This window comes from Esox lucius, chromosome 20 (assembly GCF_011004845.1).
Source record: "Esox lucius isolate fEsoLuc1 chromosome 20, fEsoLuc1.pri, whole genome shotgun sequence".
NCBI lineage: Eukaryota > Metazoa > Chordata > Actinopteri > Esociformes > Esocidae > Esox > Esox lucius.
Window position 1 is genome coordinate 25,673,240 of NC_047588.1, and position 18,555 is coordinate 25,691,794.

Below are 18,555 nucleotides of genomic sequence, written 5' to 3' on the forward strand. Positions count from 1 at the left end.
CACTGCACAGTAAGGGCTCACATTCTGATGCAACAAGGTGGATGAGCACAGAGTATTCAGGCAGACAAAGACATTGTTAGTCACATTCACTAGACCTGACTAAAAATGATTAGTCTTTTGTTGTGTTTTGTTTACCTTTCCAATACTTAAGGTAGTTAAATACACAGAACATACTTATGGTAATTGGTTAATCAACAAACAAATTATATGTAAAAGTATACTCAGTGCCACTCAGAAATAAAAAAAAGATTTGATTGTCTTCGCATATAAGCAAAAACATGTATTCAACTGCGGAAATATACTGTATGATCATTAATACTGATGCATTTAACTAGATCTACACAACTTCATATGATATAGTGTATAATATATTGCTTTATAACTGCATATCAATGTTTAATATAGAACAGTCTCTTTTCCGCATAGTAGTTAAAAATAAACTCTGCTAATTGATATACAATTAAAATACAATTACAAAAGTAGTCCACTAAAACAACTATCTTCATCTTTCCACAAGCCATATATATATTAACATTTATATTAATATTCCAGACTTATACTGTTTACATTTGGCTTATTGTGGAAGCTTCTATATCCTAACATAAACAGTCACATCCAATATCTCTAGGATATTGAATGATTTGTCTGGTCAAAGGTGTTCTTAAGAATTAAATAAGTGTTTAAAAACATTTTGAGTCCATATTCTGCCTTTACTTGTGGGACATGATGTGGTGGCTTACAGTCTCGTTACTGAATGGTCTAGAATGGACTACAATGGCAGCCGACAGGGGGAAAATTGGAAACCCTAAATACAAAACGTACTTCAACGGTTATTTCACATGCCAGGACACATTCAACCAAACGAATCACAAGTATTGTTGCTAGAGTTATTCCATATGCCTTTGTTTATTGTAATAAAAAATGTTTTTTGTGAAACTGAATAATTTTGTCTTGGTTGATCAAGGATAAAAGGGTACAGAATCTTCAATGTAAAACAGAAAAAAACTAAAATGAAACAAAAATATTAATATAAATGGCTCATTGCAGAACAAAGCTATGTAAGAACATGCATATAAAACATCACTCGAAAACTAATAGTGTTATTACAGTTGAGCAGTTGCTAATCATGTAACCCCACTTGATCAGGTGTCTGTGCTAGGCTGCTAACCACTAGGTTCTCTGTTTCCCCAGTGCTTTGGGCATGCCCCGCCAACGGAAACGTGTGGACAATTATTTAAAAAAAATACTCTGTTGCAGCTGACTCAGCATTTTCCTCAAAAGCATTTCTGACGCAAAGAATACCATAGCTTATTTGCAGTGCCAGCTCTAGCCTTTTGGGGGCACTAAGCAATGTTTAGATTTGCTTATGTCACTTAGGCCAGAACCAGCCCTGCTGGTCTGCATGTGCAGATCCCAATCAACACGTGTTTATTTTCTGTACACTCTTTACATAGCTCAAGCTGACCCTCCCTGCTCTTCTTAGCTGTTACAACCTACCACTGCCCGCACGTTTCTCTGCCTTAACGTGACCTACGCCTCAGTCTTTAGAGTCTGAACGGCTGAACAATAAACGTGGATATCCAAACAAAGAAATAAAATATATTTGCATATATATTCTAATTTAAAAGGTATGCTACAACCTTATGTGTTGCATGTAAGGGTAGTGTGGTAGCAGAAGCCTTTGTGATGTAATCCTCATTGTTATAGTGTAAGACTGTGGACTGAGTTGTTTCAAAATAACACTACTTTGACAGCTTGTCAAAAAGACAATTCAATCGCTATTTATGTTGCCTGTCTGTGTCTTGTTTGTGTGTGATACACTGCCCAGATGGTTGCATGTCACTGTATAACCATAAGCGTAACATGAAATTAGGATTACTCAGTAGCTGGTAACCAGAACAATCAGGGTTTTGTTTCTGTTTGAAATGCTGCCTGAATAGCTTACCTAAATAGCCTAAATAGAAGTAACTGTACAAGATATGTGGAGTCCAATTTTGTACCCTAATAAAGAAGTCTGATCAACGTCGCTGTGTCCTGGGAACTAAAAAGAGAACTAAAAAGCTGGATCTGTAGCCAATATGAATGCTGATTGGCCAGCTGATCCCCTTGGATCCAGTTGGATGATTTCCTCATCTATGTAGGCTTGCCTCTGAAGCTAAGCAGGATCTTTCTGGACAGTCCCTTGATGGGAGACACGATGCTGCTGGATGCAGGCAGTAATGGGTGCCATTCTATCTGATCTAAACAACTAATTATAATGGCCCACAGCTGTGTGCAAGGCTCTTTATAGGGTGTATGGTTCTTACAGGGTGCATGGCTCTTTACAGGGTGCATGGCTCTTCACAGGGTGCATGGCCCTTCACAGGTGGTATGGTTCTTCACAGGGTGTATGGCTCTTTACAGGGTGCATGGCCCTTCACAGGGTGCATGGCTCTTCACAGGGTGCATGGCCCTTCACAGGGTGCATGGCTCTTCACAGGGTGCATGGCCCTTCACAGGTGGTATGGTTCTTCACAGGGTGTATGGCTCTTCACAGGTGGTATGGTTCTTCACAGGGTGTATGGCTCTTCACAGGGTGCATGGCCCTTCACAGGTGGTATGGTTCTTCACAGGGTGTATGGTTGATAGCCTAAGCCGATTAAGCAATGTCTATTATGCCATGAGTTTTTCACACATTTCTTATTGACTAAGGCCAAGTTTGACACAGTGACCCACCAGACCTTTCCTGCATTTGGGATTAAGTGACTAGGCCCATTATCAGCAACCATCACTCCTGTGTTCCAATGGCACGTTGTTTTTGCTAATTCAAGTTTATTATTTTAAAAGGCATATTGATTATTAGAAAAACCCTTTTGCAATTATGTTAGCACAGACGAAAACTGTTGTGCTGATTAAAGAAGCAATAAAACTGGCCTTCTTAAGACTAGTTGAGTATCTAGAGCAGCAGCTATTGTGGGTTCGATTACAGGCTGAAAATGGCCAGAAACAAATAACTTTTTTCTAAAACTCATCAGTCTATTCCAAGAAATATAGGCTATTCCATGAAATTGCCAAGAAAGTGAAGAGGTCGTACAATGCTGTGTACTAGTCCCTTCTCAGAACAGCGCAAACTGGCCCTAACCAGAATAGAAAGAGGAATGGGAGGCCCCAATTTTTCACAACTTTGTCCATCAATTTGTTCCCAATGACTTCATATCATTGTTTTTCCTCTGGGACCCCTGTCAAAAGCACCCAAATCCGTCTATGCAGTTTTAATAAATGGTACTATTTATTGAGTTCATATATCCCATGGGGGGGGGCACTCTGTCAGTCATTTTGATGGAGACAGACACGGATGCAGCAGACAGATTTCCTACCATCAGAAGGTGGTACAGGTCTTTGTTCCCTGACCAGCAGGCTCAGGAACAGTTTCTTTCCAGCTACTGTAACCCTGCTGAACCCCCCCCCCCCCCACCACCACCTTTTAAAGGCCTTTTTATAGCAGTTGTCACAAAGTGTTTTACAGAGATGTTTTCAGTTGTTACATGTACATGTCTACCTTGGGAACCTCACTGCTGCTATCCCTGTATTTCAGTTGCACATGTTACATTGCACCCTCAGTTTTCCTTCACTGCACATTTAGAAATGCCATTTGTACTTGCATTTGCCTTCATTGCACATTTATACATCTCACTTAGAACATACATTGGTCTAAACTGTTTCACTTGTAAATTATTTGCCCTCTTCTATTTGCACTTCTGGTTAGATGCTAACTGCATTTTGTTGTACTGCACTTGCACATGTTCACTGACAATAAATGTAATTTATATTATTTTATATTGGTTTCACCATATAAATATTATACAAATAATGTTAACTTGAAATTATTGAAAACTAAATGATACCAGAATCAAAGGACGGCAAAGAAGCTTTTAAGAACTAATGTGTCACGTCCTGGCTATGCCCCTAGCCATCTCTGCGCTGGGCTGGGGGCATAGTCAGGACAGGACAGGAGGTGGCACCTTTCCTAAAATAATAATCAAATGTTTTTCCGGATAACATTAAATGCATAACTAATAATGTTTTAAGAAGAAATAAGTTAACATTCGGCGCCTCAGGAGAGGGAAACAGTGCCCTACCAACGCTGTTTACAGTAGAGGTGGGCAGCTGTTGACCTCAACTGGGGATGTCGTCGGGCGGTGGAAGGAGTACTTCAAGGATCTCCTCAATCCCGCCGTCACGTCTTCCATTGAGGAAGCAGAGGATGAGGGCTCAGAGGTGGACTCGTCCATCACCCGGGCTGAAGTCACCGAGGTGGTTAAGAAACTCCTCGGTGGCAAGGCACCGGGGGTGGATGAGATCCGCCCTGAGTACCTCAAGTCTCTGGATGTTGTGGGGCTGTCTTGGCTGACACGCCTGTGCAACATCGCGTGGCAGTCGGGGACAGTGCCTCTGGGATGGCAGACCGGGGTGGTGGTCCCTCTTTTTAAGAAGGGGGACCGGAGGGTGTGTTCCAACTATAGGGGGATCACACTTCTCAGCCTCCCCGGGAAAGTCTATGCCAGGGTTCTGGAGAGGAGAATACGGCCGATAGTAGAACCTCGGATTCAGGAGGAACAGTGTGGTTTTCGTCCAGGCCGTGGAACACTGGACCAGCTCTATACCCTCTACAGGGTGATGGAGGGTTCATGGGAGTTTGCCCAACCAGTCCACATGTGTTTTGTGGATTTGGAGAAGGCATTCGACTGTGTCCCTCGCGGCATCCTGTGGAGAGTGCTTCGGGAATATGGGGTCCTGGGTCCTTTGCTAAGGGCTGTCAGGTCCCTGTACGACCGAAGCAGGAGCTTGGTCCGCATTGCCGGCAGTAAGTCAGACTTGTTCCCTGTGCATGTTGGACTCCGGCAGGGCTGCCCTTTGTCACCGGTTCTGTTCGTAATTTTTATGGACAGAATTTCTAGGCGCAGCCAGGGGCCGGAGGGTGTCAGGTTTGGGGACCACACGATTTCGTCTCTGCTCTTTGCGGATGATGTTGTCGTGTTGGCCCCTTCAGCCAAGACCTTCAGCATGCACTTGGACGGTTTACAGCCGAGTGTGAAGCGGTGGGGATGAAAATCAGTACCTCCAAATCCGAGGCCATGGTCCTCAGTCGGAAAAGGGTGGCTTGCCCACTTCAGGTTGGTGGAGAGTGCCTGCCTCAAGTGGAGGAGTTTAAGTATCTAGGGGTCCTGTTTACGAGTGAGGGAAGGATGGAACGGGAGATTGACAGACGGATCGGTGCAGCTTCTGCAGTAATGCGGTCGATGTATCGGTCTGTCGTGGTGAAGAAAGAGCTGAGCCGCAAGGCAAAGCTCTTGATTTACCGGTCAATCTACGTTCCTACTCTCACCTATGGTCATGAGCTTTGGGTCATGACCGAAAGGACAAGATCCCGGATACAGGCGGCCGAAATGAGCTTTCTCCGCAGGGTGGCTGGGCGATCCCTTAGAGATAGGGTGAGAAGCTCGGTCACCCGGGAGGAGCTCAGAGTAGAGCCGCTGCTCCTCCACATCGAGAGGGGTCAGCTGAGGTGGCTTGGGCATCTGTTTCGGATGCCTCCGGAACGCCTTCCTGGGAAGGTGTTCCGGTCCCGTCCCACCGGGAAGAGACCCCGGGGAAGACCTAGGACACGCTGGAGGGACTATGTCTCCCGGCTGGCCTTGGAACGCCTCGGTGTCCCCGCCGAAGGGCTGGAGGAAGTGTCTGGGGAGAGGGAAGTCTGGGCATGCCTGTTTAGACTGCTGCCCCCGCGACCCGGCCCCGGATAAGCGGAAGATGATGCTATGCTATGCTATGCTAAGTTAACATTTTGCTATGATGGTTGTTTATTACAGTAGTTTATTCTTGGGGTCCCCAGGGACCCAGTTGGTAGTTATTGTATGTTGGTAGGGTTAAATAGTACTTGCAAATCACCAGTCTCAACGTCAACAGTGAAGAGGCAAATCCAGAATGCTGGCCTTCTAGGCAGAGTTGCAAAGAAAAGCCATATCTCATACTGGCCAATAAAAAGAAATGATTAAGATGGGCAAAATATCACAGACATTGGACAGAGGAAAATTGGATAAATTGGACAGATGAATCTACGTTTGAGGCGTTCGCATCACAAAGAAGAACATTTGTGAGACGCAGACCAAATGAAAAAATGGAGGAGTGCTTGATGCCATCTGTCAAGCATGGTGGAGGCAATTTAATGATCTGGGGGTGCTTTGGTGGTTGTAAAGTGGGAGATTGGTACAGGGTAAAAGGGATCTTGAAGAAGGAATTACTCCAATTTGTTCTGCCATGCCACACCCTGTGGACGGCACTTGATGGAAGCCAATTGCATTCTACATCAGGACAATGACCCAAAGCACAGCTCTAATGAAATAACAATTTAGGGAAAAAGCAGTCAGCAAGTATTCTGTTTATAATGGAGTGGCCAGCACAGTCACCGGATCTCAACCCTTTTGAGCTGTTGAGGGAGCAGCTTGACCGTAAGAAGTGCCCATCAAGCCAATTCATTTAGCTATATTTCCAATTCAAACTCATTTAATGTATGTTTTCATGGAAAACAAGGACATTTCTAAGTGACCCCAAACCTTTTAACGGTAGTGTATATTTAATAATGAGTTATTATTGTTTTTCACCATCAGTCTAAACACAATACCTCATAATGACAAAACAAAAACACATTTTTAGAAATGTCTGCCAATTTATTGAAGGTAAAAAACTTAAATATCTAAGGTACATAAGTATTTAGACACTAGGCAAATTAAATTGTGGCAAAATAAATTGATTGGACATGATTCAGAAAGGCACACACCTCACAATGCATGTCAGAGCAAAACATTTAAAACCTGAAGTCCACTGTATGAACCCACTGTATGAACCCACTGTATGAACCCACTGTATGAACCCACTGTATGAACCCACTGTATGAACCCACTGTAGACCTCAGAGATAGAATTGTGTCGAAGCATGGGTCTTGGAAAGGTTTTTTAAAAAGCTAAATAATAGAAATTCCTCAGGGGCACAATGTGCTACATCATTGTTAAATGGAAGAGGTTTGGAAACACCAAGATTTTTCTTAGAGCTTGCCATCTGACCAAACTTAGTGACTGGGCCAGAAGGGCTTTGGTCAGGCGACTCTAACAGAGCTTCAGAGTTTCTATGCAGAAATGGGAGAACTTGTCAGAAGGAGAATCATCTCTGCATCCCTCCATCAATTAAGTCTTAGCCACTCCCATGTAAAAGGCATGACATTCCCCCTGAAGGACACTGAGAGCACGATAAAGGTTAGGAAAAATTATTCCTGGTCTGATAGGCCTAAAGTAGTAGGCCTGAACGCCAAGAACCTGGGGATGCTTTGTTGTAGCAGGACTTGGATACCGGTCAGGATTAAGGGAGGGTGGCTTCTCTCATGTTTGAGAGATTTGTTTCACATATATTCATGGGTGCTGGAAAATTTTCTTTTTGCTTTTTTACATATATGGAAGCATGGAAATCTAAACTAAATTCCAAACACATTTATTCCACCCAATAATGAAAACATTTATGCAAATAAAATAATCCCTTAATTCACCATCACATAAAATGCCTAAAATGTGAATCAAAACAGATGCAAAAGATTAGAAAATCATTAGTGATTATGGAGGGTCCAGCCTTCCATAATGATTAGAAACTGGTCGGGCCCACATATCATGCCAAGATGAAAAGCCTCATTCATGCCCATAAGTCTTGGAGGGGTTATAAAGCCACGCATTTCCAAACAATTAAAAGAACATAATTCCACTGTCTGACAGACATCTACAAATGGAGATATGTCCAGTCCACTGGCAATCTACATAGGACAGGCTGTCCCACCAAATCTAGCCCAAGAGTTGACCAATGCTCACAGAAGTCTCTAAGAACCCCAGGGTAACATCAAGGAATCTACAGGCCTCTCTTGCCAAAATCTATGTCAAAGTGCATGAGTCAACTGTCAGAAATGAACAAAACTTGGCCTGTTACATGGGACGTCAGGATGGAAAAAGTCTGCTATCAAAAATAGTTTCAAGACACAACTTTCGTTTTCAAGACCAAAACTATAGGAAAGATGTGCTCTGGTCAGGTTAGTTGAAGGTAGATTTATTTGGCTATAACACCCGACACCATGCTTGGCAAAAACAAAACTCTGCCTTTGAACAGAAGTACCTCATACCAATCATAAATCATGGAGGCGGTGGCATTATAGTTTGGGGCTGCTTTGCTGCCTCAGGGACTGACCAGCTTTCTATCATTAAGTCAATTCAAGATTGTTCCAAATAATTTTTGAGGAGAATGTGAGGCCATCTGTCATAAAGCTAAACTGAATATCTCGCAACAGGACAAGCCAAGCTATGGAGATGCCCAGATTTAAATCCTATCTAAATAATGTGGGGAACTTGAAGCGGATCGTGCATGGAAGAAAACCCATCCAACATGACACAGTTGTAGCAGTACTGCACATGGCTGCAGGAAAAGGATTTGATCAGGGGCTGCTGACAATGAGAGAGCATGAGTCGGTATGCAACAGATATGTATGAAGTGCGCCCACTAGCGGTATTGAGGCGTACCACGATAACAAATCAGTACCACGACTCCTGTTAACCTGACTAATGGACAGATGATGTGCGTTCATCGGCTCAAGTGATATGTGCATCATCGAGAAACAGACAAACTACACGCACAAATTGGTCACGGTCAAATTCTGAAAATGAATTTCGAAATCTCCCAAAAAGGTGCTGAGGCCATGACGGGGGGCTGCAGAACAATGGATCAATGGTACTGTACGTAGATAGACAGATAGATAGATAGACAGGTGGATAGATATATAGATAGATAGATAGATAGATAGAGAGAGAGAGAGAGAGAGAGAGAGAGAGAGAGAGAGATAGACAGACAGACAGACAGATAGATAAATAGATAGATAAATATATAGAGATGGATAGAGAGAGAGATAGACAGACAGGTAGATAGATAGACAGACAGACAGACAGACAGGTAGATAGAGAGATTGATAGATCCTTTGTAATTAACCGCAAGTAAACATGGAGTTCATTGGAGAACTTTTCTCGTTCCTCATATCCTTTCCATATTTCCTCACTCCCACTACTCAACAATCTCCACTTTCAATCATTTCTTTATCTTCTTTTTTATTTTCCAGTCTTTATTGACACTTCCTGTTTTTCTGCATTATTTTTGCCCTTGTTTTACTAGTCAGCCTGCTCCTCTCTCTCACCTGAGCTGAGGAAGGGGAAGGTGTCAAGTCTCAGTTTTTCTCCCTCTGGTCCGGGGGCCGTTGCCCCTCTGTCAAACAGTGAGGTCCCTCTCCCTGATTCTGGTAAACGAGGAAACAGTGACTGTATAGCCTGAGAGAGAGAGGGAGAGTTGCAGAGAAATAAAAAATTACAATTACAATCTGCTGTTAAAGTTATTGACAATAGAATTTCATTTGACCAGAAAATACAAATGTATTTGACTTGTAGATAGGATCTCCAACCTTCTCTTTAAATGCAAAATACAATTACAGTCACAGCAAGGACAGGATAAAAAAAGAAGAGCCAGGGGACTGAGTGAAGTGTAAAGGAGAATTAAGACAAAAGAGCAGACGAGAATGAGAGAAGGTAGGAGGACACAGAGGCTCAAGGACTTAAAGCCAAGAGAAGCACAGAGTCAAATGGAGGCCAGCGATTAAGAATGTGGGCACAAAGGATAAATGACGAGAGAGGGGGGGACTGCGAGCTCTTTGAGGAGGAAAGAGTGAAGTGACAGAAGAGACGGCACTGATGGAAGTGAGAGCGTAAACACAACAAAGATCTGTGAGGTGAGAGAGAGGAAGAGTGTAGCCGTGAGTGTGTGCATGTGTGTGTTCACCAATGCATAAATGTGTGTGTGTGTGCATGTGTGTAGGGGAGCTTTATAACAGGGAAGAGAGAGGCCAAACAAACGAAATGGTTAAGTCACAAAGAGTGGAGGAAGACAGATAGTGAGGGGGGAAGAACAGGGATCAATCATTCCTGTCACCCCTCAGCTCCAAGTTTGAAAGGCAAGACTGTACTTCCAAGCTGCATGATCAGGATTGCTTAGCCAAACCTGCATTAATGACTGTGCATTGATCTGAACTGACGTATCTACTTGTCTTTTGGTTCTTTCATTTTCCAATCGATGTCAGATGGATAGGCCGTCCCAGACGGGATGTGAGAAAGGGGATAACGTCTTCTTTTGTTTTAAGGACACGTTAAAACCACCTCTCCACGTTCCCCTTGTCACTCTCTTTCACTATCCTTCAGGACAGGCAAATACTACACTAGTTATTTAGAGTGAACTCTATTGCTTTTGAAAAACCGCTCATCCCAAAAAATAAATGATGATACATTTCCACTGGTACTGCAGTATCACTGTTTTGCATTTGTTAACAATCAAAAAATATATATTAATATAAGTTTTTATCTAAAAAGTAAATGAGGAAGTTAAACCCTAACAGTCCTTTGTGTGTTATCAAACACATTGATTAATTAGAAATGTTAAATATATACCCTGTACACAGATTATTACTTCTAGGCAATTGTTATTCTTTCTATTATGCCTCTGGTTGTGAAAAATTATGTATCTCTGTAGAAAGGTCAAGATGACTCTGGGCAAATAATATTTGCAATCCAACGCAAGTGTTGAAGTTGTTTAGCTCCCAGAAGTCAAGGTTCTCATCTGCGAGGCGATGTGATATCCTCTGTTCTGTTACAAATAAATGTGAGTGTATTTGATGTAAAGACTTCACTGTGTCAATCTGACTTGTGCAAATCTGTTAGTATAATGATTTCATGTATTTCTTTACAGAGGGCTTGTGGAATGCTGTGTTTGATCAGAGTAAAAGGTTCTGTAAAGGACAAAAGTCACAGAAACCCAACAGTTTGACAAGTAAATGAAATATTGTGAAAGAACATTGTCTAGGAAACATATTACAGTTTTGGCTCTGACTTCCACATTTTCATTTGTTCAGGGTCACTCTTGTCTTTTCTCCGACTTGTCTTAACACCAAAACAAAAACTGGGACCTAATGGTTGGAGCTACAAACCAATACATACATTATTCAGACTCTGTAGAGTCTCTGGATTGTGAGAATCTTGATTCACACACATGCTTCACTATCCATCAAAACGTAACCTACAGTAAGTAAATGTCCTGTAGAAATGGTGAAGTTTTTTTTTCTTCGTATTTCGCTATGTTACATATCTGTTCTACAACTGTTTTTTTACACCATACAGTTCAGACCAATTTCAGGGAAATTCAACATTGGTCCGAAAATTCAAAATAAATTGCTGAATGGTATGTGCATGTTTACAAAATCTGTATGCTAGCTTAGTTGAAACCCCAGATTGGGGGGATGACACAGATTGGGGGAAGAATACATGAGTAAAAAGAAAACCATACCTGTTGTAGAATATGGTGTTGGATCTCTGATGTTACAGGGCTATTTTTATTCCACTAGACCTAGGACCCTTGTTAAGGTCAACTGCATCATGAAAGGATATTTTAGCCCAAAACCTGTTTGCCTTCGACAGGAGACTGACACAGTTGCTTATGGATCTTCCAGCAAGACAATAACCCCAAGCACACTTCAAAATCCCCAAATAAATAGTTAGAAATGTGAATTGACCTGTGGTTCAAGGAGGCAGTCCATTGTGCTGACTAAGGATCTCAAGGATCTAGATATGTATAATTTCCCAATATTCTGAGAATATAATATACCTCAATATTTCAATTATTTGTTGTATATAATTTTGGTAAACCATTACCAACAGTGTACAACCCCCACCGTAAACAATCAAGATGTGGCAACCAGCATTTCCATCTCTCCCTTTCATTTCCTCTCATTTTTGTTCCTTTCCAAAGTCATTGTCGTGGAGAATAATAGTTCTCCTTTATTCAGAACCTGATGATTTTCAATCCAATGTTTCCCTTAATTTTGGTGAGTGAAAACACAACAATGTCCTTTAGACACTGAGATAACGGTTGTAAAAAATCGATACCATATACTTGTAATTTCTTGTCTTCCCTTTCTCATCTTCCATTCCTCTCTCCTCCCCTCCCTCCATCCCTCCATCCCTCCATCCGTACCTCAGGTGTGACAGGGCTGCAGTCAGGAGCAGCCGAGCCCCCATTGAAGTGGTTCTGGAGCAGGAAGGGGGAACTGGCCATGTCCAGCAGGGGATAGTTCACCAGCACCACCTTACTGAAGTTAAACTTGTAGGTGAAACGCTTCCCTTTGGTTTTGTGCAAAATGCGTTTGTTGTAGTAGTACCTAGGTGTGGGAAATTGGAGGGGAGGGAAGGAAAAGAGGTTTAATGGATATGTTTCAGGAAAAGTAGTTAGTACCAAATAACTATACTGAGCACAATCATTCGCCCCCTAAAACAGCATTAGAAAACAACTGCAGTCCTTCAGGACTTAACTCCTGCTGGGTTTGCTTCTATCTGTCATCTCACAATTCATGTTTTGATAGACTCTCAACATGCCTTGCCAGCCAGAGCTAAATAACTCCCTGACTAAAAGGCAAAAGCAAAACCAGAATATATACGACCTCCCTCCAGGACCTGATCCAACTTGTTGTACATCGCTATCATATTAATAACTGTATTATGGATGTAAATATTACATTTATAACAATATCTATACACACATCAGCTGTGCTGTCAGTGTTTGTGCTTCCGGCATCTTTCGCAACTGAAATGCCTTTTTGAGGGTGGGACTACTGTGTGAGTAGAGTCACTATGGAAACATCCTAAGGTGTCACTCACTCCCACTGGGAGATGCCAACCCTATAGAGCTCGTTTCCTGTGCCGCCTCCTGAGGTGTCACGAAGGCTTTGGAATCCTACACTGTCATTTACTACATGGTGCCATATGTTCCAGGTGAGAGAGTTGACATTCCACATAGAGACAGGGTGGGGTGGTTTTAAAAAATGAATAAAGAAAAGATAATGTTAATTTACAAGACTTAATGTAAAAAAAGTATTATTATTATACAACCTCATTCCACCTGCCAATCAACATTTTCTCTTTCACTGTGAAACATTGAAACGTATATCACTTTTAAAACTTAAAAGTGGCATTTAGATATGGGGTTCTAATTTTAAACTAGTGTTTTGAATTCAATACGGTTTATAGTGGCTTTAACTCACTATAAATGATTTGGGAGATACCTCTTTATAATAATACCAGAATGCTTTGTTGCAACTTAGATGCCCTACACTATTAACCCCGTGGGCCTAGGTTTCCAAAGCAGGAGGTATATGCTGTTTGCCACGTACAGCTTGTCGGCTATAGAAAAGAAAGTGCGCTTCATAGGTATCAAGAAAGTGAAGAATTTGTTGTTTGTTTGACACTACACTGAAAATGTTTAAATTCCAAAGATTTAGGTATAGATCCGTTCCTTTTATTTTAGGGTACATATTAGTTGGTCACCAACAAATGTAAATGGACACATTAATATAACATCCAAAATAAGCACTTGTATTAAGGATTTACACCACTGGCGATCCACTGACCCCACCAGATACTAGGTAGACTGTTAAGTATTTACTGTGGCCATCTTATATTGTTATATTGAGGTCTTTTTGCCTTTAGTCTAATCTTCAGAAAATCAAAAGCAAGTTCAACTAAATGTAAACCTTGTGATTGACTTGGTAAATAAATAACTTTCTTCTGGCCCTGATAAATGCCCTATTTGCTATGGCTGTATGTTTGGAGTCATTGTCTTGCAGTATGATGAAGTACCGTCCAATTGAATTTAGATACATTTGCACTTTTACTCTACACTTTTCTCTTAGTAAATGTTCATCTTTGTTTCATCTGTCCACAATACCCTTTTCAAGAACTTTGCACACACTTTTAGGTACTGTAACCTGGCCATACTGTTTTTGAAACTAACTAGTGGTTTTAAACTCACAGCGTAGCCATTGTAGTTCTACAAGTGAAGTCTTCAGCAGGTGGTAGTGGCTGACACATCCAACCTACATCCTGGAGATCCCCTGTGCTTTTCTTTATTTTTAATGATGTTCCAAACTTTAGTTTGTGGTAAGCCTATGTTTGGATAAATTTTTTCCTCCTTGTAATTATGTCTTTTAATTCCATTGACACCTCTTTTGGTCCTCATCTTGACAGAAATCAAGATAAGAGACTGACATGTCTGCCCAGATATTGTGATGAGACAGACCTTAGTAACATCAAAAAACTGTCAAACCAAATGTTACCCTGAAATTGTGCTTAATCGAAAATCATGCATTATATATGTAGAAAAAGATATGTACACAAATACCAAACAATAAAAGCAGAACATTTATAATTTAACCGGATAGTAATTGTTTGATTTTAAATCCAAAATCTGGGATAATAGAGTCAAAAACAGGCTTTCCACTAGCACAGAAGGCACTGTCACCAATACTAACATAGTTGGAGTAGGTGGTCATATGTTAATGCAAGACTACTCTCTGGTTAGAGCTGTCCACAGAAATGTCCATGGTTAGCCTCAGAAATTCTTAATTAATTAAAAGTAAAGTTGCATCTAATATGTCAATAATAAGATGCTGAGGTGTTTTTAGTATAGCCTGTACATTCTTTTATTTAAATTTAGTTCAATTTGAAATCTAAGTTAAATATTTTTTGATAACAATATGTTTAATGAAGATGGAAAAAGATCTGACATGACATGTCTTCATTTCAGTCTTTACACCAACAAAAGCTGCATTTTCAATCAGGGTGTGTAGCTTTTGATAGCCATTGTAGGTCATACGATGGAGTTACAGCCTCCTTATATGTTTGCCTCACATGTCTGACTCCTTAAAAGTGTCATGATTATATAATTAATTTGCATATGTGACAAATGATGATTGCTGGCAATTAACTGCAGTGTTAGATTGTTATCCCAAATCATGGAATACCTGAAAGTATTTCATTTGGGTGGATAGTTGACATAACATCAAGGTAGGTAATATTTTATTATCTTATAAGTGGGTGTTGTAGTAGATATGTTTCATGCACATCAATGCTATATGTATGTTGTCTGATTATTGTGACAATTGTCTTCTAATGTGTTTGTCCAACAATTATTTTAATATTTATCTATTGCGCTTGGTTTGCAGATACATGTAATTGAAGAGAGAAATGCTCGGTTTTCTCATTTATCTCATTTATAAAAGAAATTCATATGTACAATGATGGATTTTGCCAGGAAGTTCCACTCACTTCACAGTGGCTCTGAAAAGTTTTCACCCACAATGGACTTGTCCACATTTTATTATGATGAAAAGAGTTTTGCTAATGATCAACACAAAATTGTCCATAATGTCAAAGTGAAAAATGAAATCTGCAGATAGTTCTAAATTCATTTGAAATTTAAAACAGAAAATAAAAGTATTGACCTAATTAAATCAATTTTGATTGAATGTTCTAACACAAAATGTGGAAAGATCCAAGGTGGTGAATACTTTTGCGAGCCACTGTACATACATACTGTACTTTTCACTGGATTTTTGCTTCATGCAGACAGGTTGAATTAGAGGGTGTAAACAGAGGAGGGAGGAGTTGGGGATTGAGCTCTGATGTCTAGTGGTACATGTGTACATGTATGAGTCCCGTGCGCTACGCTAGACCACAGGCTCTACACAAAATCAAAGGATTCAGTGCTTTTCACCACTGGGAGAGGACTGCAGGAGGTTTACTTTACAGGTATGAGCAAAACATTTACACATCGAGTCAAAATGTTGGATTTTAAAAAAAGAACATGGTTGTTGTCAATCTTCTTTTAACAGTCTATGTATCCACCACAAACAATTAGGGTCCAAGCAGTCATTTGTACGCCTTTGCTTTGTGTGGCAATTGTGCCGTGGCCCTTAATTGAGCAATTAAGCAGGGCTAATCAAGAAGGCTAATTATGGCCCCAGCCAATTCATAACAATTAGACCCCAACGACAGCCCCCATTAACAAGAGGGCAGGGGAAACCATGGAGAGAGTTAACACAGGGTGTGTGTGCGTGTGCGTGTATTGTCATTTGCATAAGTAAACGACACATAGCGGTGGGGTGCAGGCTAAATTCAATAAAATGGAGTGTAGCAGTAGGACTTTAGCCAAAATCACATAAGTACACAGCGCACACTGTTTTGAGACTAGTATTTCCGAGAAGGAAGATGCAATTTGATATTCTTTTTCAGAAATTCACATTTAACTTTTTATATGAAGGCTTATTGTTTACATTTTTCATTTGGGAGTACATTTTCAACACATACACACACTGTTTCTACCTTAGTGCCCTGCTCAACTTGTCGTAATTCATGTGGGGTTTGCATTTCCGTATGCCCCACAGCCTGGCCACCTCGTCGGGGTCCTTGATGACAAACTCCCCGTAGTCCCCCTGCCAAGCTATCACACCCTGATACTCCTCCTTCTGCAGCAGCTCCAGAATGAAGTGCCATAGCTGGATCTGTCTGGAGCCGGGGCTTGACTCAGGTTTGTAGGCCCAGTCTGGGAAGGCAATGCCTGGGGAGGAGGAACAGGAGAGTTCGAGAATGAGATTGAGGCCTATTGGTTTGTGAATGGTCACTGCTGGCCAAAGGGGCTGAATGAATGATGGAGTGATTCTGTTAAGAGAGGCTATGTTTAATATCATAGTGCACCTAAAGCTATGTTGCTCTTTGGTACCAGCAGTGCCCTCAAGCTTGGACTGACAAGCAGATCACAGACTGTAGCACTCTGTCGTTGCTTACATTTTTACAATACTTACATTGTGCCTACTACTTGTATAGAACTAAATGACTCATCAGTTGTTAACAATGAATCTGGTTAAATATTATTCACAGAATATGTAAAGAAATATGAAACTTTGTTCACCAATTTGTGAGGTGCTGTAGGTTTTTGTCATTCAGATTTAACAAATTATATTTTAAATATTGGAGAGTGTATGTTGACTATTGGAAAACTAACTATCAAGGCCTTACGTACTAAGCAGTTGCATGAGTAAAGGTCTGCAAAGAACTACAGGTACTACCAAACGGTATGTAAAGGTTAACTGCATGAATAAAGCATTTATTTGTTTTAATACAGTTTTGCATATTTGGTTTATGATTTGTTGTTGCCTTTTTAATTCCAGTATGTGATAAGAGCTAACAGCAAACATTGCACAGCAACAATGACTTTGTACAACTCCCCTTAACGTTTAACAGCATTCCCAAAAGTCCATCAAATGTTCCTCCACAACACACATAAATCCCCATCTCCCCAAACCACGTACCCCGGCTTCCGCAAAAAAGTGCCCCCATCCTGCTTGCCTCACCTGGTGTCCAGAGGGCAGGGACAGGGGGGGTGAGCAACAGGTCACTGACACAGTTACAGTCCATGCCTCCACAACACCTGAGAGAGGGGGAGACAGGGGTAGAGAGGGAAACAGAAAGGGGAAAAAAGGGACGTTAGTTAAACAAGTCAGAAGTGAAAGAAGTCCTCCAAGAGAAAGGGACGGTTTTACACTATGGTTTAGAGGCCCTTGCATTACATTTTATCAACAGCTTTTGTAAATCATGTGTTTGATGGACCACAGGTTCTGAGAACAATAACTGACGCCATGTGGGGGATCATTCATCCATACAGTATGGTTGAAGTTCATGATATATTTAAAAATGTCTTAAATGTGGGAAAGGAGCCAGATGAGGTGACAGAAGCTTCTTTTGTTTATTAAGTGGGAGTAGGGAGTTGTGATTAATGTCAGATTGGTTAATTGTTTAGCGGTTATAACATTCATTTTGATAAAACATTTTACACAAAAGACTGCCATATAAAATGTACAAGTCTTTAAAAAATAATTGCTGCAATAACATGAGGATAAAAAGTACAAAAGGCTGAATGAAAGTAAGAGGCCAGATACAGAAAAACCAATAAAGCTGAATTGATCATCTGAGTTGGCCTGCTACTAAAAAGATCAACAGGTAAATGTACAAAATAAATTCACAAGCAATTCCTGACATATGTATTGCTCAACAAACAGTTGATCAGCAACGTATTTCTGTCAGAACGCTGTTTCCAATCCATTTGATTGGAAACAGTAACCTATGAGTACAAACATTAACTGTGAATGATTTAACTATACCACACTACTTGCATAAAATGAGTCAATATTGCTAGAAACCAAGAGTTGCAATTCTACAGTGCATGTAAGACGACTGTAGATTTGAAGAGCTTCTGTAAATAATAGAGATGGGCATCTGTCAATGCCTGGATGAAGAGGCAGTGAGCCGACACCAAGAGATTGGATATAGTTTGGATATTACAATTTCATCTTGGTTGTTTTACAAACCTCAAATGGAACAGAAACCCTGCCGCTACACTAGTATCTTTAATGCTGGTCTCTCCATCTCTCTCTATATATCTCCCTCCACGTCTCTCTCCACTCTCTGACTCTATTTAATTATGCTCTGTGAATTTTGGATTTTCCCTCCAGCATTGAAATGGTACGTGAATTATTGAGGTGTGTTTGTATAAATTATTATTACTAACTCC

The 18,555-nt window shown here is 40.9% G+C and overlaps 1 protein-coding gene across 7 annotated transcripts in view; it reads right to left on the reverse strand.

The window, feature by feature from the left end:
- erfl1 (Ets2 repressor factor like 1) overlaps positions 1–18,555 on the reverse strand; it is a 64,593-nt gene that overhangs the window by 3,418 nt on the left and 42,620 nt on the right. For 6 of the 7 annotated variants that reach the window (XM_020041016.1, XM_020041017.1, XM_020041018.1 and 3 more), the window contains 4 exons: positions 17,297–17,415; positions 16,311–16,545; positions 12,130–12,313; positions 9,254–9,383 (listed from right to left, as the gene is read on the reverse strand). In XM_020041016.1, the coding sequence (XP_019896575.1) occupies positions 9,254–9,383; positions 12,130–12,313; positions 16,311–16,545; positions 17,297–17,415 (668 nt within the window). The remainder of the gene's footprint in view (positions 1–9,253; positions 9,384–12,129; positions 12,314–16,310; positions 16,546–17,296; positions 17,416–18,555) is intronic. The other variant, XM_020041020.1, reaches the window with a different exon arrangement.